Here is a 22881-nt window from a genome sequence, read left to right on the forward strand (position 1 = left end):
TTAGGCCTACAAAATTTAACTATCTGACATGTGAAGTTTTTAAAGCATTATTTTGATTCCACTAGCACTTCAATCATACTCAATGACTGTAAGATACAGTAATGCAAATGAGGAGCCAAATATCCTGCTGCTACTGAACAAAGAAGCCTATAAATGCAGAACTGAAGGGAAATTACTCAGTGAAGCTTATGCAAAAACAGACATTTACAGAAGTTATATCTGTGTTTATGGATTAAGAATGCATTAGAATACTGTTTAACTTGCATTTCTAGCACATCAAAAATCAAGCCAGAGCTGAATTCAAAATTCTCCAGAATTTCCAGAATTTGTCACAGTAAACAGAAACGACTATTGATCTCCGAAAATGATTATGATGCAAAATATTTTTAAAGAGAATTAAGTCTGGCTGAATTTGCAGCTCAAGTAAAATAATACAACACTGCTCAACACAGACTATGGGTTACTTCACCCACATATAGAAAAATCTCTGCCATAAAACAAGAACTTCACATTTCTGTGATAATTTAATTTGATTTTCATGACTCTTGCATTAAATCAATGCCTATTTTTTCCAGAAGTCTACTTTAATCCAACGTTCTGTTTTGTCCCATCTCTTTCTAAATCAAAAGGGTTTTAATCTATAATATTTTCCTAGCAGTGAATACTAGTGTACCACCATAACTGTGTCACAAAACTGATGAAACTTTCATGTCAGTACTGAAGTATAACTGCTTTGCTTTTAATACATAAGCTAAAATGAAGCACGTACAGAAACATAAAAAATCATCAGCAAGACAATAATCATCTCAATTATTCTACATCTGATAATATTCTTGAGAATTTTCAGTGTCTAAAGCTTCCATATGGTTCATAAGTATGTCAGACATTAAAAAAGAATAAAGATACACTGAATAAAGACACAGAAAACAGTACATTTGAAGTCACATTTCACCTTTCAAATGACAAAATATTTCTTCTTTGGATAAATTATTACATTTACAGAAATAAACTGTTGCTGGCAGAAATTATTTAGTTGTATCTTTAAAAAGGTATGTATTCACATTACTATGAAAAGCATCAGAAATTTTGGGTTTTTACCCTCCCACTCCCCAGGTCCTCATGGAATTGGAGTAAGCAGCTTCTTAAGACTCCTTCGAGTCTTCCTTCTAGCTCATTACTACTTACTTAACATTTATAAAAAAAAAAGCCTGTACTTGGAGACACCCTTAAAACATCATTAAAAATCTCACCTACCTGAGACTCATGGCTCTGAGCTAAAAGTTCACAAACACACATTTTTATAAAAGATCCAGCTCTTTAAGGCATCTAATTTCTGAGTACACAGGTACATCACACTACTACTTAGTTTCATTATACACTGTGCAGAAACTGGGAAGCATATGCGTATTTGTGAAGTGAAATCTGAGATATTTGGGTTCTGTTTTAAATGGGATGTTTTCCAGCAACTTAGAGAATAAACAGACAAGATGGTGCAAAAATACAACTAGCTGCTTCAAATGTTTATTCTCAATTTAAGTTTCCAAGCAAAATAAACTACTTACTGTGAATATTCAGAATAGTTAGACAGGTTATCCTGAATCAGACTTGCACACTAATTACTTATCTCCACAACTGAACTGTTGAACATTTTAAATCAATCAAAAGACAGATATACCCCATCAATCACTAAGCAGCAAACTCGCCTAAGTAATCTACGAAGTCCTCTACTACAGCAGTAGTAATTATCCAGGTGAGTTACACTTGCATGGAAAAAATCCTGTTATGTTTCAAATGGTTTTTCTGGGGTATCACTTTGCATACTCTTATCTTTTCCTCTAAATGAATTCAACTTTTACTCTCGTATCTGCTTATTTCACATGCTTACAAAGAAGGGAAAAAAAACAAGAAGTATTACTCAGGAGCCATAACTGGGTAGAAATAAGGGTCATAAAAAGGAATTTCTGAGATACAGACAATTAAGGAAGTCTGCCCTTTCCTGTGCAGCTGTTTTCATACTTTGCTTCCTCAACCTATGTATTACTTCATATAATAGGAGAGTAAAGATTGATTTCTTACTGCAGAGAACACAAGCAGTGTTCCTATAAGACTACTCTAGTCTGGTAGGCAAGTGAAACAGCAGAGGAAAAAAACATACCTGATCAACACACAGGGCAACCTCCTACATGAGGTTATTTTGACAGATTTCACTTGGTAAAACACCCATCAGGAATTCATCTATTCCCATAGTATCTACTGATTTTTGTCTAGCTACTATAAAGACAGTCTGACACCACACAAGAACAATCTCAACTTACACTTTGAGTCAACTCAGTCATACTTGTTTGAATACAACAGGGCAAAAGCAATGTTTGACAGGTTCTTGGCCTGGTGGTCAAGAACCATAAAAAACTCACATGCAACTAAGGCATCTAAAGCACATTTCAACAATCTTCCAAGAAAGAAAACTATTCTAAAGTGCATTTGCTCCAATGAAAACCAAAAGAAACTGATTTTACCTGTCTGTTTAGCTGGGAAGAATCAAAGGGTATCCCTTGTATACTGCTGGAGCCTAGAGTGCTCGAGGCAACAGTAGATAGAAAGAAACACTGTGACCTAGTGGAACAGACCTTTTGATGTCTCAGAGGGCTGTCATTCCCAAATTCATTTTCATCCTTTCCTATGGCATCTCTTTACCTACAGCACAATACAGGTTGTTTTTTTTTCTTCTGTAATACACTGCTTATTGGCAAATACTATTTATTTTTTACAGACCTTCATATTAATCTGAAGAGGAAGCAAAATCACATACCAAGTCTAACTGAGAAAATATGCTATGAAAACTACAGATCAAAACCAAAAGGTGACAACAGCCCTTTATTGTCTTAGTGCTGAACACATCAATCTGTTCATATCTGTCCACACTTCATGTGAATAGACATAAATAAAAGGTTTTAAATTAAAACATCATTTTTTCCCTCTGTGAATTTAGACAGTATAGTACTGTATGGAGACAGTGAAAGTGGTGACAAAAGCAACTCTTCAATGATTCTGATTCCAAAAAAGAATGAGTTAGGATACAACTACCAGAAGTTTCATACTGTTTGATATTGCAGATATCATCACTGAAATTCAAGTCTTTAGTGAAATATTTTTTAATCTGCTACATAAAAAGCCTGTGGAAAGAACTATGGAACAACAGCTGTACATGTTATTATTGCATTAAGTGCTTTCCAAATTTTCATATTTTGGGAGTCAAGGCAAAAAGAAGTTGGAAAAACCAACTCCTAATTTTGCATTTTGAAATCAATCAGACTGCACTACTAAATCAGTACCGCATAACTGCCTCTATATAGGTTCATTAAACATAAGTAAGAGTGGGTTTTATTTCATGTTAAGAAGTTATCTCAAACTGGAATAAAAATAATCTAGCAGAAACACAAAACTGAAATACCCTTCAATGTTGCTGCTAATAGAGAAATGCAACAGCACACTGGGTGCTGAAGCACTTAATGAAAACATTCAAATCTATGCACCACAATATTAAAGGAGTCCATCTATGAATGCAACAAAGGGGCATGCATTTGATTTCTACTACCAAAAATATAAGGGTAAAAAATAAATATTAATTCTGTGCTTTATTTATTGCATTCTTTATCAGAAGTTTTCATTGTACAGTAGTCCACTTCTAATATACCACATGGAAAAAAAGTTAAAATGAACACAAACTGATGAAAAATTGAAGTATTTGCCCCCTGAATTTGAGGAAATCCTGACATCTTCTGCAGAAACAAATTTAATTTAGTACATAAATTATTTTATTTAAAATTAAATGTGAAAATATAATTTCTTTTAAAGTTTTTCTCCTCAAAATTTCTACTTCCACCATTTTGTGACATATTTTCTCCCTTTCATCATTTCTTTTTCCTCACCAAGCAGTTGAGATTGACTTGCCACACATTTAACTTCTTCCATCTCCTGTTTTCATTTCTAGCAGGAATTTAATGTTAAAAATGCTCCAGTAACATTTTACACCTTCCCTAGATTAAGCGTTCATACATTTTTCTCTGTATTTTTTTCAACTTTATTAATCCTTATGGTTCTTGAACATCCATATGCAAGTTTAACAAAAAGCATTGCTAGTCATAGTCTCATACAGTCCTTCAAAATAAAGGGGAAAAAACCCAAACCAAAACAAACAAAATAAACCCCAAATCAGCCACCTAACAAAAGAAGTTCATGTTCTTTCATCTCATGACTTCATTAGATTCTTTGAGTATTTTCAGATGTAGGACAAACAGAAATTCAACGCAAATAGTTCACAGAAAGGTAACCATATGCGATTAGAGTCACCAGCTGCATTCTGAAGTCTGTGCAGCATCCAGTCAGAGTCTGAATGACAACAGCTAGTTATGATATAAATTTTACAATATAAAATTGTGATATATAAATATAATATAATGATAATATAAACATGATATATAAATGATGAGTTATTTTTAAATCCATACCTCTCTAGAAGTAAAACACCAACAGTGCAACCTGATTCTACTCCAGATAGATTCCAGAGCATACCTGTGTTCAGAGCTAAATATTCAACTTAGAATTTGACTCTTAACAAGGATAAAAAAAACCAATGAAAAATAGTAACTGACATACAATGGATTTAAATGTAACACATGTAACAGGCAAATCCCATTTTTAATTCTTATTACGTTTCATTCCTAATCTTCTGCCAGATCAATCTTAAACAAATTAAAAAAGCAAAGAGTAATTGAAGTGGGAGAGTTCAGTTGATTATCATTCCACCAAGGTTTGTTCTTCCTCATCCAATTCCATGCTCTCCAGGATTCCCTGAGATAAACCAATTCAAAAAATGGCTTCTGAGAAAAAGAAGTATTAACCCACAAGCAGTTGTCTATAAATCCATTCCCAAAATGAATGAGAATTTTTGAATGTCTGTTTCTATCAGTATTATATATGAAACACAACATGGTAATTTAGAGATGTATACAAGGAAAAACATACTTATAACATAGTCTATTCAAATGTGTTTTCATACCATATATGTGCTGTTGGAAAAGGACAAGGCTGTTTTGCAGGCAGTACAAAAAAAAAAATCAGCATTCTTTAAAGCATTTTTAAGAGGGTCAAGTAAAATGGCCCTACTGAGAAGCAGACCAGAACAACGAGCAGCTGACTTCATCCTGCAGGTGGTAAATATGTGCTTACTTCTCTACTACTAGTCAGTGTTGTTCCTGAACTCTCACCTGACCCATAGACTAAGGAAGGGTCAAACAGCATAATCTATTATAAACACCATGTTCCCTATTGAACTCTTTGAACTTGTCTGGTGTGATTTATTTGGTATCTTCAGCAAAGTTTGCTATCTTAATCAAAACACCTGACAGAATTTTTCAGTACATGAACATGTGGTGGAAAAAAAGCTGTGGCTTTATGCAGCTCTACCACAACACTTTCCCTAGCAGCAATGGAACCATCTCTTACCAGCAACTTGCTGAGTAGGTCACAGCATGGAGAAAACTTCTTTTATGATGTGCACCACCTCCTTTCCACTCATTCTGCTCCTTACAACTCCACTGCAGCACACTCCTTCTCTCATTCACTAAAACAAAGCTTTACTAGTATTTTCCTCAATATCTTATAATCCTTTGTATCCTTTTCTGTGTTCCTTCTGTTGCACAGGTATAGTGCAAGAAAGCACTGCCATTAGCTGCACTTTTGCATCAACAGGGGAGCCATATTATGATACATATGGTTTTCCACAATAGGCTTTCCATCTCTGAAACAGGGAATACAGAAGCTCCTTGCCCTGCAAAGGGGAAATATTTAGAGGCATTTTTTTTGCAAAAACATGCCTCTAATTTGTAAATGAGACACCATTTTGTCAAAATAGAAAACCTGTAGCTCCATAATAAATCCAGCATCAATATCAAGTATAGCATGTATTGTAGTAATGCATCTGCTACACTTAGAAATTTACTGTCAATTTTACTCTACTGAGCTCTCAGGAAAACTACAGTAAATACTGACAATATAATCTGACAGTCTTGCCATAGCTAGTGATTCTCTGCACCAGGACAGATCAGATTTTCTATAAAAACCATAACACAGTGTAATACAGCAACACTGCCTAATAAACGTAGTTTCTGTTTTTTCTTCTCAGCAGCTCTACTTTGAAACAGTAGCAGCACAACCTTCTAGGTCAGAAAACAGAAAATCCAAAGTATCTTTCTATCCTCTAGTCTCTTTACCAATTTCAAATCAAAACCAATGTCCCGCTAAATAAGCTTTCCTCTTATCTTCATTAAAGAGCACAATCTTGATGGAAGCAGATTTTTTTTTTCTCTACCCTTTCCTCTTCAGCAAGGCTTATACAAGGTCCTCAAAGTGACTTAGCCTCTGGAAGAGCGCATGATGATCTGAGATCTGCAGGAATCAATACCTACTAGGATCTATGCCTGACACAGCAGTACTTCATTACATTCGTATACATCAGTGCTGCCACATCAGGTGTAGTAAATAAAGAACAGCTGTTGCTGTGATCAACTCTTCTGACAAGCTCCTTCTAAAGTGCTGTCAGCAGATTCATAAGGCCAGAATCTAATCTCACAGGGCACTGCCTGCTTCTTTCTGCTACTTGGTCTTTAAAGCATAGCTATTTTCTTGATTTTCAGGAAATCTGCCTGTATTCAAGTAAGAAGCCATGATATGTGAAAAACTTCCTCATCAAACGGCCTTACAAAGGGAACAAAATCCAATATCTCAGAACTGTACTGACTTTAGAGCTAAAAAAAAAAAAAATTAAAAAAAAATTGGGTCACTACAATGACCAACCAATACACCAGAACCAGTAAAGAATCTCTGATACAGTGAAAGTAGGTTCCATTGGCTAAAGAAACCATTTTCAGCTCAGATAAAAAGCTATTCTGCTTTAACTCTCACTGCTGCATGATAACTATTCTGAAAAAAAAACCTCCCAACTAGATACTAGCTGAGGAGAGCATGAATGAGATCATAAACATGACCTCCCTCTCCTTTCTAGGTTTGACCACTGACCTCTGCTCAATATTCAAGAAAGCATGCATTTCAAACTAGGTTACTGGGCAGAGAACAAGTGACATCACATTTCTTTACTTACTGTTCATTTTTCTGACTAATGCAAGTGGAGGTACCATCTCTGTATAAACACAACTAAGAATATGAAGGCTGAGTAATAAAGACCCAGAAGCTTTAGCCAACTTCAGGAATGGCTACTCACGTGAATTACTGAAAAGGTAATGCATAGATTTACAGCACACCTCTATAAATACCTAATATATTCTTTTCTGCAGAGTTCAGTAGGAAAAAGTTATGTTTAAAAACTATTTCCTCAAAATGGAGTAAGCTACTTCACAGAAACACATTTTCAAATGGTAGAAAAAGCATTCCTACTGGGAATTCATACAAAAGTACTAATGAGCTATAAAGGTACACTATAATTTAGAGCTTATTAACTTACTCAGTCAAAAAAGCCCACAGGTATCAGCCATAGTCATCATCCTACCTACCTCAGGTAGCATTCTATCAATAAACCAAAATCAGCAATTTTCAACTGTTTGCATATTTTTCTTCCCATCTTTCTCACTGAGATCAGCTCCATAAAAAGATTTCTTTCCCTTAACTATATGAGAAAACTAACTTGAAGATGTCAAACAGAAAGGCAAAAAGACATATGATAATTCATTGATGCAGTTCAAAGGTGCTACATAAAACAGGTTTTATCACTGAAGGCTGATCCCTTTTCCACTGTAGAACTTGAGTCACTTTCTTTTTTTGAAGAAAAAAAAAATTGTGTTAGTGTTCCCTTGAACCTGCTTTGTTTGCTTCATATATAAATCCTATTCACTGGACAAACTTTTTTGCAAAGAGTTTATAAAATTCATATAATCTCAACACTGCTGGCACATTCATCTGAACCCCTTATTATCAAAATTATCCTCATGTCCCTCATTACCCAAGAATAATCAAGCTTACTTGTACTGAAAATAAAGTATTTAGATGGTAATAATAACTATATAAATTTTTCCTAATTTAATAAAAGTATTTTATTACAAAGAAAAATATAATCAGGTGACAGTATAAAAGTTAAGAAAAATTTATCAGTGTTAATTAATGCTTGAAGGTAGAATTATGTTTCTTTCAATTGGACCCATTAAAGGGGCTTTAATATAGATTTGCACAGCAAGCTGAAGATTTTCAAGTGCAGATAATGAGGCAAGCTAGTACTATTTTAACCCCTCTAGAGTATAATCAGTTGATAAGGTTTTGAAACGTTACAAGGTCTAGGACAAAAAGATTAGCTTTAGTTTTCCAGATCAAAATTGAAACCTAATTAATTAACAATGTTATAAGAAAAGGTTTACTGCTATTTTTACATGTCTTTAATGTCATCTTCTAAAGAAAACAGGTTAAGATATTTTAATTTATCCATTGTGTGAATGGCAGAGGACTGTTCCCTGCTCTGACACTATCTGCTAAACTAATTGTTTGAATTTAAAAATTTCACACATTCCTCAAAAACCTCACCTTATTTTTTGAGGAAAAAACAGCATCAGTGATCTACTTAAGATACACACAATTATTATAAATTAAATACAACAGGTCAAAAATGTTTCCAAATAAAAAAGACAATGAAAAGATTTCTGCAGCAATGTATTTATCAGACTTCAGAAGAAGTAAAATTCTAAGAGAGTGTCCTAGCCACTTAAACATAGCAGTTAGAAATTATTTTTCTTGAAACAGAGAAGTGATGCATACCATGTCAGGGATACATAACTGCTGAGAAAAGAGTTTTGAGCCACTGCATAAAACAAAAACAACAGCAAAAAAATCAGTATAGCAGCCTAGACACTAATCTCAAAGGTTTAAGATTTTTACCACACCACTTTTAAAATAAATATATCTATATGCCAGATGAGGCCCAGTAGTGACTATCAGGACCAAAAGTTACCAATAAACCAATTAAAAAACAAAAAAAATTAAGTGAAAAGTACAATGGAAAACACAAATATACTATTTTCTGTGCTGAATTTATGGGCAATAATAGACAAGGATAATCATATGTGCTTTAACAAATTTATGTGAGTTTTTGAACAGTACACCTTGAAATGCTCCCCACTAACTCATATTTAAAATGTTTAACACAATATGGAGTTATGCAATAAACTCATGACAAGAAAAAGGTCTTGTTCATGAATATAAAACTGAAGATTACAACACCATATTTTAGGAGAGGTGAAAAACTGAAGTTGTATTGAGTAATGGAAGTTCAGTGCATATACTGATACTGCCAAAGATACTGGACAGCAAAAGTTTTGAAAAATTATGATTTACACTTTTATTCCTAAAGCCTCTTGAGTAACTGAGCACATTTCTTCACTGCTAGATTATAAAAATGTGATTAAAGACCATATTACTTCTCAATCATAGTTTCCAAATTTATTATTTTACTTGATTTTCAGTAGTACCCATTAAAATAGAAACCTCTCTAATACTTGAAATATCTCATTACAAATTAAGCTCATTTAGCTTTCAGTATGAGCTAACTATGTGAATGTATCTCATCTAGGCTGTGGAGAATATGCTCTCATATCTATAGAAATTTTAGAAGTCCTGTTAGGTATGTCAGGATAAAGTCTAAGCACAATACAAGACAATAAATGTGACCTCATGTTCTCCTTATACAGCTTTCTAGTTATTTCTAGACACAATAGAAGCTTACATTTATGTCAAATTATGAAAAAGCTCATTGATTTTTCTTTTTTCCCTTACTCAGCATTAATTTACACAATCAGCTTTTTGGTGGCCACTCAGAAATTCCTGGACAATAAACCCTACAACAAATTATCTTGTTGCAACTGTTACCTCTGTATGATGCATGAAGGGGAAGAAAAAAAACAACAGATGACATTACTGGTTAATCTCAACTTCCTAGATGTAAAAAATTTGTAGACTGAAATACACAGCCTTCAAGTCTTTCTGTCTGTACTTTACAGAAAAGAACACTCATTACCATTACTGTCAAAATGCACATTTTCACAAGCAATCTATTTGCATGTTAATTACACAAATAGTATCTTTTCCTTAGATGAACAAAGACGGAGCACATTCAGAAAAACGAAATAAATAGGAACACTACATTGCTTTTTAAGCCAGCTCCATTCTTTGATACCAAATCACCTAAACCATGGACTCAGGAAACAATCCCTCTCTTGCTTCAACCCTACAGCATTCCAGCCAAGGGATGAGGCAAGAAGGTCAGAATGACATCACCTCTGTACACTGTTTTCATACACAGCACTGGCACCATCTGGTGCCCTTCACAACCTGTCCCCCCAGCTCAATGATACTCTAAGGGAAGCTAATTGTAAGGGCTGCATTAGAGTTGTCAGGATCATCAAAACAACTTCTGTTCTCCTCATCTGTTAGAATCACTGAATCACAGAATATCCTGGTTTGGAAGCAACCCCCAAAGATCATTAAGCCCCACTCCTGGCTGTGCACAGAACAACCTCTAGAATCACACCATGTGTGAATCACACAATGCCTGAGAGTGTTGTCCAAACGCTTCTTGAACTCTGGCAAGTTTAGTGCAATGGCCACTTCCCAGTGCCCAACCACTCTTGCGGTAAAGAAACCTTTCCTAATATCCAACCCAAACCTACCCTGACATCTCCAAGCCAATCCCTTGGAACCTGTCACTGGTCATCAGAGGGAAGAGATCAATGTCTGCCCCTCCTCTTCCCCTTATAAGGCAGTCATAAACCACAATGAGATTGCAGATGGTCCCTCAGTCTCCTCCTCACAAGCTGAACAAGCCAAGTGACCTCCGTCACCTGTGTCCTCCTCTCAAGGGGGCTTCCCCTCAAGGCCCTTCATCTTCATTGTAATGGTACCAAAACCAGCCCCCAGCACTGGAGCTGAGGCTGCCCCAGCCCAGAGCAGAGCAGGACAATCCCCTCCCTTGCCCCGCTGGTGAGGCTGTGCCTGATGTCCCCCAGGACAGGGTTGTCCCTCCTGGCTGCCAGGGCACTGCTGGCTCATGTTCAGCTTTCTGTGAACAAGGATCCCTGTATTTTCTGTGGGGCTACTCTCCAACCTCTCATTTCCAAGTTTGTATGTATATCCAGAGTTTTATCATCCTGTTGACAAACTCTTCTTTCCCGGCTGCCAGTTTTCCATGGTTCTAGTTCCAATTTACCAGCTTCTCTCTATTTCCACATGGATGATGTAAACACATTACACCATCAATTTTAGATTTCTGATCAATTACAGTTTCAGCTTCTGAAACTGATCCGAAAGCAGCCTCATGGAGATGCACATTCCAAGTTCAGATGCTGCCACAGCAGGCAGCCTTCTTAAAAACACAGTACATGCATATTCCAATATGCATGCATATTCCTATAAAGGTTTTCACAGTATTTTGCCTTTCACATAAGGACAGGATAGACAGGAGATAAATGCAGGAATCACACATTGTTGGTTTCTAAATATGATCTGTGTGTATGCTCCAAACACATTACACACCACACCTACAGTCATGAGGATGAGATACCACACTGAAACTTCAGCCACTGTTGTAATACAAAATAAAAGTTTATTTAATAAGTAACAGTATTCTAATTTGATTTATTTATATTTTATTTACTGTATTATTTTATATTTACATATTTCATAGATCTACATATTATATGCAATATAACATTATATTATATCATATATATTAAATATTGGATATAATTCTATAAAATATAAAGTATATAATATAGATTATACACGGGATACAGACAATATTTTATATATACATCATACAGTCTCTATAATAAACAATTATATAATAAAATATAATGTATCTATTGTACTTAATATAATATATAACATATGTATGTTTTCTATGTATTTGTTTAACTATGAACTAATTCAGAAATAAATAAAAGGAGAAACACCACCAATACTGTGGTGTGTTTTTTTAGGCAGAAGGTGCAGCAGGTTAATTATTTTGTGCTTGTCAGGATGGCAAATCTTACCAAGATGTGCATGGGCACATTACAAACTTGAACATATTCAGAGCTCTTCTAGACTTAAATCCAAGTTTAGGTTAGACCATAGGGTAAGATGAGGCAATGAACTGACAAGATTTTTCAGAAAAAGTTTAATCTAAAATAATATAAACTTTTTGGGTAACGGATCAACTGTCTGAACAACACAGAAGAGCTTAAATAATACTTCATCATTAGAAATTTGTCATCTCTAAATCATCTACAACTTTTTTCTGAAGACACAATAGCAAATCATTTTCTCAATTTAGCAAACATAAATATGTTGTCAATGACAAGTTTTTTTAACTGCTCTATTAAAACATAATATGAACATGTTCTAGAGATTTTATTTTGCTGTCTTTGGCTTGCAAAATCTCTAAAATGCTTCTGTCCTTGACTTCAGCTTTCTGTTTTTCTCTGGAAACAAACAAAAAAATAGACACTTTATTAGTCATAATTTGCAGTTAATCATTTGAATTTTTCATGTCCTGATAATGAATGTCATTTTAAAGCGCAGAAAATTAAATTATCTGAAGCTGACAGGCCCTGCAGAATTAATCAGGGAGCATATGGCAAGTGACAGCAAATTACATCTGTAAACATCTAATGCAGCTTTGTTCAAAAAGAAACAGAAATAAGAGATCTTAATATTTTTAAAGCAGCTGAAATTATCTGTCTCTCATTCTTTCCCACGCATAAAGTGTTCTTGAACACAGAATGAGCAAAATGCTTTTGTCCCTTCTTTATATAGAATCACCAAGCTACTTGAGTTTGTGAAGTCCTTATCTCTATTACATGGCATTTTTCTGTCTGAAACAATGCTTTTGAATATCGGGGATAATTATTTTACTATACTCCACAGGGATAGAATGTGCAACTTTTACCTGCAGGAAAAAAAAACCAAAAAGACAGCTCAGAAAGTTTAGTAAGGGGGATGAACAAAGCCACTCTATGTTTTTAATAAATGCACATCTATTATCATCCCTGTGACACTTTGCTTTGTTTAACAAAGTACCTTATCTCACTGCTTTCTTATTTCTTAACTGAGTTCAAATACTGATGCCCTTGCTGGTTTCCATTTTAGGGAGAACAAATGTTGCAAGAGTAAGGATATTCACATTCCTAAGTGTAAGTCACAGCTCTTATCACATATGTGTGACTAAAGGGCTGAAAAATATATATTCCCTAAAAATGTCCAAACATTTCAGGCAATCCCAGCACCACAGGTGACAGAAGCAGAAGCTCATTCAGATTATCCCTGTTCTCACAATACAGTTAAAACTTTCATCATGGGTGGTATCAGCCACCTATGGAAGCTAGAGAATCCTACTAGAGCAACTACCAAATAAGGAATGTTTCAGAGCTGGAAGGGAATGAAATACTAGTACACATGCGTCTGTAAATCTGATCTAAAGTGGATGAAAATATCCAGCTGTATGCCAAAGGCTTGATATGCTGTAGCATTTTGTAACAGTGACCAATAAACATAGTAGATACATGGAGGATTATTTTTCTCCACTATTAAGTATTACTGTGTAGTCTAATGTAGAGGCCAGTGGGCTGATTAACAAAGAATCCACAACTCTCCCTTGAAGGGAAAGCTCCTAGACAAGTTCCTTCACTGTTGGGACAACGAAAGGAGTTTTGCAAATTTTATGTACTCCACGCAATTCTATGTACCCCACTGGTCCTTCCCCATTGCTCTGTCCCGAACCCTCAGCTGACTAGTCCTGATGTCCCTATATAAACCCTCATTTCCCTCTGACTATCCAGTCTTTCATCCCTGACCCCTTCACGGTAGCTGGCATTCTCCTTGTCCCTGGACCAAGAACAAAGGCTCCTTGTGGAACACCACACGAGGCTCCTGTCCCTCCTTCCGTGTCACCCAAAGAGCTGCAATCACCCAACAGCCCTTTTCAAGGCTGAGAGCTGAGATTGCTCTCAGCAGGGTAGGGAGTGTCTGTGCCCTCGAGAGTGTCCTTCAAGAACATTTCTCAGGGAAGGTCATGGCACCCAGACTGCCGAGACCGTGACAGCTGGCAACCGAACAGGGACCTCTGTCAGAAGTTTCCCTGAGAAGCATCTCCTGCAGCTGAAAGCAGCAGGACACAAGCTGCTTTTGGGTTAGCAAGCTCCCCGAGGAGAATCCTTCCTATTCTACGGAAAGCTATCCAAGGGATGACCAGGACTCTCGCTGAGGCCTTCTGGGGAGGATAGGAAAGAGATCCCCTGAGGACCAGTTGACAGACCACCAATCCTACAGATTTCTGTTGACCCAGAGGGCTTCAGGCTGCCTGAAGAAAAATTGTGAGTTGTTATACTGGGGTATTTTCTGTTTTCCTTTTGCTGTTGGGTGTGGGAGTGAAGAACTGAGGATGGGAAACAAACTGAGCCATCCTAAGCTCAGCCCTCCTCAGAGGTATTTTTATTACCAAGTTGTGGGAACCCTTGCTGTGGCAGAATTTAAGTTTTCAAAGGGTAACTAAAGAGATTTGTTCATTGGGTTTTTAAATATTTTCCTAATGTTACACAGGATTCTGTTCTCTTGGGAGAGTTTTGAGGCAACGTTGGGACAAAGTTATATAACATTCAAGTGGGTGGTGATTTATCGGTGACAAAGTTCTTTTCTTCAGTTTATATTATCGTTAAGTCAGTTGAAAAATTCGGGGAATGTTCGGTAAAGGTTTGGTCCCCAGTTTCCCCTTTACCCTCTCCCCATGTTCCTAAACCAGCTTCACCACCTGAGGGGCAATCTTCAGGAAGTTGTGATATTGCATAGGATGGCTGCTGATCCCCTCATGCCTCCCAATCCCCTCTCTCCCTGCACCAGGACAGCACTGGTCAATCTGCACTAGATCCCCCCCCCTCCCCTCCACCCTATGCCCACCTACCCACTCCCACCCTTTGCTACTGCTCCATAAAATGGGCTGGCAACATAGCCAGCCCCGCCATTTTGTCACCCCTATGTCCAAGTTTTCCCGCCTCCAACCCTCAAAATGGCCACCTCCCTGTCTCTCCACCGCCTTTCTCTGTGCTTCCCACTGCGTCTGGCTCCTCCCTTTTCCTCACATTGTCAGTGGGTGTAACCACATCAGGACTTCCCCCTAGAGTCAGGAACTCCCTTTCCTCATGGACCCCACCCCTTCCATAAACCCATTCCACTATTGGCTTCTCCCCTGCTGCCCAACTGCCTTCCGGTTCTCATTACCAGAACCAGAAATGTTAATGGCGGCAACTGGAAGGAAGCCATTCTGGCTTGCACGGCCTCATGCCATCTGGCAGATCTTGTCTGACCAAAAAGGCCCCGCACTCCACTAAAGCACCCTCCATCGTCTTTGGGGGATGAGAGTAGTGAGTCCTCAGACTCAGACTCGAACACCCAGTCTGAGGACCCCTGGGCCAAGACTCAAAGGGAAGCCACCGAGGAGGGAGACTGGGAACTGGTAAATAAGATCTCTCTGCCTTCCCACTTGTTCACAAATGCGGGAGAAGGCCAACAGCCTTCCTGGGACCCCATACCCTACAGCGAAATGAAAGAACTAGTTAAGGCAGCAAAGGAACATGGCCAAGGATCCTACTTTTTCAAAAACTTGATCAAAGCCACCTTCTCCTCACACACATTGGTCCCTCACGACATCAAAAATATGATGAACTATCTCTTTTCCCCAGACGAATATATGCTGCGGGAATGGCAGTGGAAAAAAAAAAAATCTAAAGTTCTTATCACACACTTATTCAAAAGATGCCAATAGACCCAGTTTGTCTATTGAGCAGTTAGCAGGAGAAGGTGACTTTCAAATACCAACTGATCAAGTGAATGCTATATCAGAAGCTGCACTACAGGAATAGCCACCACAGCCAAAACATCTTTGCTCCTCACCCCCGATGATAACGTACCAACACAGCACTTTATTAACATCAAGCAAGGGGTTGATGAAACATTTGTAAAACTCGTAGACCGATTAAAAGTGGTCCTGGAAAAACAACTAGAAGCCCTGAGAATCGGAAAGATTCGGAAAGAAGTTCTAAACAAAACTGCTCTCACAAATGCTAACATGTAATGCATGGCTTTACCCCTTGACAAGGAACCTACCATTGAACAAACGGTGAAGGCTTGCACCAAGAATTCCTCCACCAAAAATACTGCGGCAGAGGCAGCTGCCAAAGGCACAGTCACAGGGTGGCAGGATTTGCTGTGGTTTCCCAAAAAGACGAAGACTCATGTTTCTCCTGCAGTGAATTAGGACATTTTCTAAAAGACTGCTCAGAATGGATGGCCCCACAAGACAATTGTAAAAACTATCAGCAGCCCAAGGTACAATCGCCTTATTAGCAGCACTTGGGAAACTTCCAGCACAGGGTGGGATGGCCCCGTGCTACAACAACAAATGGAAAGCTGTCCCACCCCACTCTGCCCACCATTCCGGAACACAAGAAGAACACAACATCAGTTCTGGAGGTTCCTCCACATATGAAAAAGATTCCACAAACTCAAAGGTTCAGGTGGGAACCTAGCACCAGCTGGTCAGTGTGTCATCCATTGACTTTCCCAATAAAACTATTTATAAAATTTCAACAGGGAAACCTGTGCCACATGATGGCCCTTGAAACGTTATTGAGGACTCCATCAATGGACCAGAACAAATAAACATTTTACCAGAAATTGTAACTATAATTCCAGGGGATGAGATTTTTGTCTCCATCTCCTGTGTCAACCCACCATGGGTCAACCTATTGCCCAAGTGTTTTACTACCTCCAGAATATCTGGAACAAGTCCTTCTCAATCCCACCGCAATGTGCACATATATTGTGGGTGACAATAAACTCATGTTAGGGTGTGGCCTGTTCTGTCATGGGGAAAAGATCTCCCATCTAGGGATGACAGACACTGGGGCAGATGTCACAATCATTGCCCAGTCTGAATGGCCATTCACTCGAGAGTTGTGACCTGTGGCTGGTATGATCTCAGGGATCGGGGGTGTTGCGGTTTCTATGTGTAGTGTATGCAATGTTGTTGTTGAAGGTCCCAAGGGCAAAATGGCAACCATCTCGCCATTTGTGGTGAGGGCCCCTATCACATTGTGGGGCAGAGACTTGTTGTCCCAATGGGGGACTTCCATGCACTTTGCCTGTAGGGATTTTTAGTTGGAGCCACTGTAAATCATGCAAACATTACCATTCCTCAACTCACCTGGAACTAAGATCATCCAGTTGACCAGTGGCCCCTTCCCTATAAAAAATTGAGCACTTTGGAAGCCCTCGTGGAGGAGCAACTTGCCAAGGGTCACATCACTGATACCAACAACCCTTGGAATTTCCCTATCTTTGTCCTGAAAAAACCCAGCAAGGATAGGTGGAGGCTCCTCCATGACCTCTGCAAGATCACGAAGGCCATTGAGGACATGGGGTCTCTGCAACCTGGCTTGCTCACACCCACAATGCTGCCTTGGGACTGGAAGATGGCAGTAATTGACATCAAGGACTGATTCTTCAACATTTAACTTCATCCCTGAGATGCCCCCAGGTTCATCTTCTCTGACCCTTTCTCAAATAGACAAGTGCCTCTTAATAGGTACCAATGGCTGGTCCTTCCATGAGGAATGAAAAACTTTACAACTGTATGGAGAGTTTATATATTGGTATGCCATCCAAATCCTATTCCCAGTGAGAAGACTGTTCCCCTGAGGCACTTATCTACCATTCTATGGATGACATCCTTGTCTGTGCATCGCAAAAGGCTTACCTAGATGATACACCAAGGAAGACCATTCAAACCATCAAAGAGGTAGGCTTTGAGACTGACAGGACAAGATCCCAGTACACCTGCCCCTGGACCTACCTCAGACTTTACATCTATGAGCAGATCACTGTACCCCAGCAGCTCTCCACCTGGGATGACCCGAAGGCCCTGCAGGATCTCCACCCACTCTACAGGTCCATCAACTGGGTGTGTCCCCTGCTGGGAGAGGTCCTTGTGCTGCTGTTCAACCTTCTGTGCAGCAGCAAGGACCTGGATTCACTACATGCCCTCACACCCAAAGCCCAAGTGTCCATTGCCACAGTTCAGGAGACTCTGTCCTTACGTCAAGCACATTGCTTTGAGCTGCACCTGCCCTTTCAGTTGGCAGTCCTAGGTAAAGCCCTACAGTTTCATGCTCCTATTTTTCAGTGGGACACCCAGATGAAAGATCCCCTAATCATTTTAGAATAAGCGTTTTCCCACAATCAACCTACAAAGACAATCACCACCCCTCAAGAACTGATAGCTGACCTAATTAAAAGCGCTAGAGCTTGCCTCCGCTCTCTTGCAGGGTGTGAGGTCACATGCATCTTCCTACCACTGACTACTGGGGATCTGAAGCATTTGCTCCAGACCAATAAGAGCCTCAAGTTCACTCTCAATAGCTACCCAGGCCAAATTTAGATCCATTTGCCAAGCCATAAATTGTTTAATTCGGCTTTCAATCTGGTCCCCAAATTAATGCAAAGTAGGAAACCTCTCAAAGCACTGACAATTTTTACCAATGGCTTGGGGGCATCCCACAAGGCAGTGATGACTTAGAGGGATCCCAGGACACAGAAGTGGGAGTCTGATGGCCAAGTGGTGGAAGCATCCCCACAAATTGCTGAGTTAGCAGCCATCATAAGAGCTTTTGAGAAATTCCAGGAACCGTTCAATCTGGTGACAGATTCGGCCTATGTCGCTGATTAGCTTTGAGAACAGAACATTCTCTTCTAAAAGAGGTCTCCAATCCAAATTTATACTACTTGCTTTCTAAACTAATCTATCTTATCCCTCACAGAAAGCAACCATTTCATATTATGCATTGAGGTCACACATGGACCTCCCAGGTGCCATTGCGGAGGGTAACAGAAGAGCAGACAACCTAGCCATGCTTTCTGAGATTACCAACCTACATGGCAAATCCCATGAATTTTACCACCAGAATGTACTGGTGTTAATAGTAATGTCCAAAGAGCGAGTATGATTGTTGTGACTTGCCCCAACTGTCAAAACTATCAGATACCAAAACCTGGGTTTTGGGGTCAACCCACAGAGCTTAAACAGCTGCCAACTTTGGCAGACTGATGTGACACACTTCCCATCTTTTGGGAGGTTAAAATATGTGCCAGTTGAAAGATTCTCAGGTGCAGTGTTTGCTTCAGCCCACACAGGAGTGCTTGCGAATGGCCCTGCTTACACCTCGCAAAAACTAAAAGACTTCTTCAAACGTTGCGGGGTGAAGCACACCACAGGACAATCAATTGTAGAATGGACACATGGTACCATCTAGTGGGTCCTCGATCAGCAGTTTTGGGAGGGGGGGCACAGAAGTCATGTCTCCCATTGACTCTATAAGGCTCTCTGTTACTAACTTTCCAAATTGTTCTTTTTCAGAACAATTCCCCGTATTCCAGCACTTCTCAAGCTCAGCCCAAGCTAAGCTCAAGAAGCCGCCAATGCTGATCAAAGACCCTGAAACCCGACAAATATCTGGTCCTTTCCAATTGATTACCTGGAAGAGGGGTTATGCTTGTGTGTCTTCCCCATCCGGCCCCAAATGGATCCCAGGGAAAAACATAAAGCCATACCTAGGCCCTGGAAACGCTGTTCCCTCTGACAATAACAAAGTCTCTGAGTTAGCCACTGACCAATAAAGATCAAACCAGTTCTGCCTGGAGACGAAGACATTGCTGCTGACCACTACACATATCCAACCATCTTGTCACCAAGTCTCAAACAAGACACATCCCTGAATTAGACATTGCCACAGGCCAGAAATGATCTGACAATTGCTGCTACCCCGTTACTTCCCACAAACCTGTTCAACCCCTGATACGTTCCCAAACCCCACTTATACCCCTACACTTTTGTTGCAGTCCGCAACCTCAGGATCTCGTCCAGGAAGCTGCAGAGTTCTGGGGACCAACATGGAACACCAACGAGACGGGCTCCCGGTTCATGAAACCATTTATTCAGCATAGGAACCAACTCGGATCCAGAACAGAGAGCCCCGAACAAAGGCCGAGCAGGGGTTTTTGAGGGACAGAACTCTTAACGGTCTCCACCCTTGAGGGTGAAGTTCAGGGTCAGGGACCATTAGAAACACAAGGGAAAAAACACCCCAGGGACTCAAACGCAATCAGAACACCTGGGCTGTCTTTCAAAAGGGGTTTGAGGTGGGACAATGTAATTCTTTGTCTTCCCCCTGAGCCATGTTGCAACATCTGCTCCCTTTTTTTTTTTTAAAAAAAAATTTGAATTAGGACCTTAAACTGTTTCCAAAACTTACACCATAAAATCTCACCTCTTCCACAGAGCACTCACTTTGCTTTGTGGGACACTAAAAACTCAATAACAAAGCACAATAAGTAAACAGAAAAAACACAATTAAAAACAAACACTTAGATTAAACAGTGATGGTACTCAATACAAATATAATGCTTTTTAGTTCAGTCTTTTCCAGTTTAGGATTTTCTTTCAGGAAGGGTGCAGCTCTTAGATCTCCTCTCACAAGGGGTAGCATTCTTGGATCTCCAGCTTCGGCTCTGGTTCCCATGTGGTCGCCACTTTAGATGTTCTTGGTGAAACCCTGGCTTTGGGAGATCAGGTTACAGTTTCGATCTCCCCAGAGGAGGTGTTGCCCAGGATGGAAAAGGCAGAGCCCCCAGGGGTGGAGCAGCCGAACAAAGGGGTGGGAGCGAAGCAGGAGTTACTGAGGGAAGGGAAGGTTCAGGACCGGAAAAGAAGTAGCAAGGCGGAAACAAGGGATCCCAGACCACGTGGCTGGCGCCATCTTGGGATGGGGGGGGTGGTCCGGGATGGACTTTCCCGGACAGGGAACCAGGAATGTGGAAGGCAGGGGGTGAAGGCGGACACGGAATGGCAGGCAGACAGCAGCAGACCCGCATCACTCTGGATGTTCTCTGTCCCTTGCCTGCCTTCAGGAAAACAGGGATGGCAGAAAGATACAAGGGTATCTTTTTTTGCCAACAGGAAGACGGCAGCAACCCGGAGCCATCTTGGCATTTTTTCACCCTTTGTCCTGCCCTTAGGAGCAAAGGAGAGGGGAAGATACAGAGAGGTATACACTAAAAAAATGAGGAACTTCACAGAAAACAAAAAACAGTTCACAGGTAGGGCCATACCTTAAGGTCCATAATCATCCATAATGTTAATATAATCATCCATAATGTTAATATCGTCCATAAAGGTCCTTCCCATGTGTATAAAAAAAAAACCAAAACCATCCATAATAGGTCTCGATGGGTGATGTTAGATGTTTGTCCCGGTATTTGGTCTTGCGGCTCCCCCCACCTCCGTAAGCCCTTTTCTTCCCCTATGCCCAAGGCACTCTCAACTTGGCCCTCCTGCCAGGTCTCTCGAGTCCTCCTTTCTAGGGCGGAGGTCTTGCCAGCTCTCAAGCCATCAGCCAGGGACTCACAGCGTCCATGGAGCCGGTCCTGCTGTGCTGGTGCTTCACTGGATGCCCGCATTCTCCACCATTTGTTGCAGTCCACAACCTCAGGATCTTGTCCAGGAAGATGCAGGGTTCTGGGGACCAGGATGGAACACCAACGAGACGGGCTCCTGATTCATGAAACCATTTATTCAGCATGGGAACCAACTCAGATCCAGAACAGAGAGCCCTGAACAAAGGCCGAGCAGGGGTTTTTGAGAGACAGAACTCTTAAGGGTCTCCACCTTTGAGGGTGGAGTTCAGGGACCATTAGAAACATAACAAGGGAGAACCTCCCCAGGGACTCAAACCCAATCAGAACACCTGGGCCATCTTTCACAAGGGGTTTGGGGTGGGACAATGTAACTCTTTGTCTTCCCCAAGCCATGTTGTAACACTACACTGCATACCTACCTTCACACTACAGTTCCTCTATCTCTCCCGTCCCAACCCTAACCCAACCTCCTCACACTCACTACCTTTCAGAATTTCTTTAAATAATAAATAAAGGAGAATGGAAGGGGAAGAGGGTGAAGTGAAAAGAACGATCTCTCTCCCTGACCTAATGACTTAACAAATTCTGTTTCATTCCCTGACAGAAGCACCTCCCTCAGAAATACCTACCCTCAGTGTGAACATGATCTACCTTGATGCAATCATTATCACCGCATGGATGCTCCTGAGATCACAGCATGCCTTCGGCTGGGTAGTCCCACAACTCAGTCATAATGTATGGATCACCCTAGTGAAGTCCCTCCAACAAGAAAACATCCATGGGCTTGGTCGACAACCCACTGTCATCATGCCTGGTCAGGATTCCTTCTAAGCCCAGTGAAAGCCTCCCCATGTGGAGGAGATCCAGCATGGAGAACACCTGGGACTGGTGGACAGAGGCTTCACTGCGCACACCCAAAGAACTGCAAGAATTGGATCTACTACGGTGATCTAAGGCCAGCTATTGTCTTCAGTTTTATTTCTGGAACCCATCCATTAATTTTATAAGAGATGTAACCCCATATAAAAAGATTTACAATTTGGCCAATTGGTGCAACTACATTATCAAAATGCCATTTGATGTGTCTAGCTCCTTCTATCCCAGAGTGCTTCCCTGGGGAGTGCTCCTCCTCTGTGGAGACTGGGCTTGGGCAGGGATCCCCTCTCACCTTAGAGGAGGTCCTTGTACTCTTGGCCAGCTTACTGCCCTCACCCCAAACATAACATTGCTACAGGATTGAAAATAGAAAAAATAGATTGGCACACCAAAAATGATCTATACCAAATTCAATGAAAATTGTGATCCCAAAATCATTACTCCAAAGTC

General features: G+C 40.0%; 2 protein-coding genes and 1 long non-coding RNA gene across 5 annotated transcripts in view; 1 reads left to right on the forward strand and 2 right to left on the reverse strand.

Moving 5' to 3' along the window:
* The window catches only part of CNTLN (centlein), a 191104-nt gene that overhangs the window by 131809 nt on the left and 36414 nt on the right, over positions 1-22881 (reverse strand). The window contains 1 exon segment of the mRNA XM_086869809.1: positions 12431-12515. Coding sequence (XP_086725935.1) covers positions 12431-12515 — 85 coding nt within the window.
* Positions 3617-6464, reverse strand: LOC111940715 (uncharacterized). The gene is made up of 3 exons (XR_002869632.2): positions 6273-6464; positions 5506-5830; positions 3617-4851 (listed from the first exon to the last, which is right to left on the reverse strand). It is a non-coding gene; the product is annotated as an uncharacterized LOC111940715 (long non-coding RNA).
* Positions 15156-19781, forward strand: LOC111940712 (uncharacterized). 3 transcript variants are annotated; one of them, XR_015280278.1, is made up of 3 exons: positions 17028-17056; positions 17765-17884; positions 19499-19781. XR_015280278.1 is itself a non-coding variant. In XM_023943547.2 (2 exons), exons 1-2 carry the CDS (start codon positions 17804-17806, stop codon positions 19756-19758), a joined length of 690 nt encoding a protein of 229 aa, XP_023799315.2. In that variant the 5' UTR covers positions 15156-17803; the 3' UTR covers positions 19759-19781. The 3 variants fall into 3 exon arrangements, 1 of the variants encoding a protein (XP_023799315.2); XR_002869629.2 differs by lacking the exon at positions 17028-17056 and adding an exon at positions 17116-17160; XM_023943547.2 differs by having other exon boundaries at positions 15156-18233.

Source organism: Cyanistes caeruleus, chromosome Z (assembly GCF_971803275.1).
Source record: "Cyanistes caeruleus chromosome Z, bCyaCae1.hap1.1, whole genome shotgun sequence".
In the NCBI taxonomy this organism is placed as follows: Eukaryota; Metazoa; Chordata; class Aves; order Passeriformes; family Paridae; genus Cyanistes; species Cyanistes caeruleus.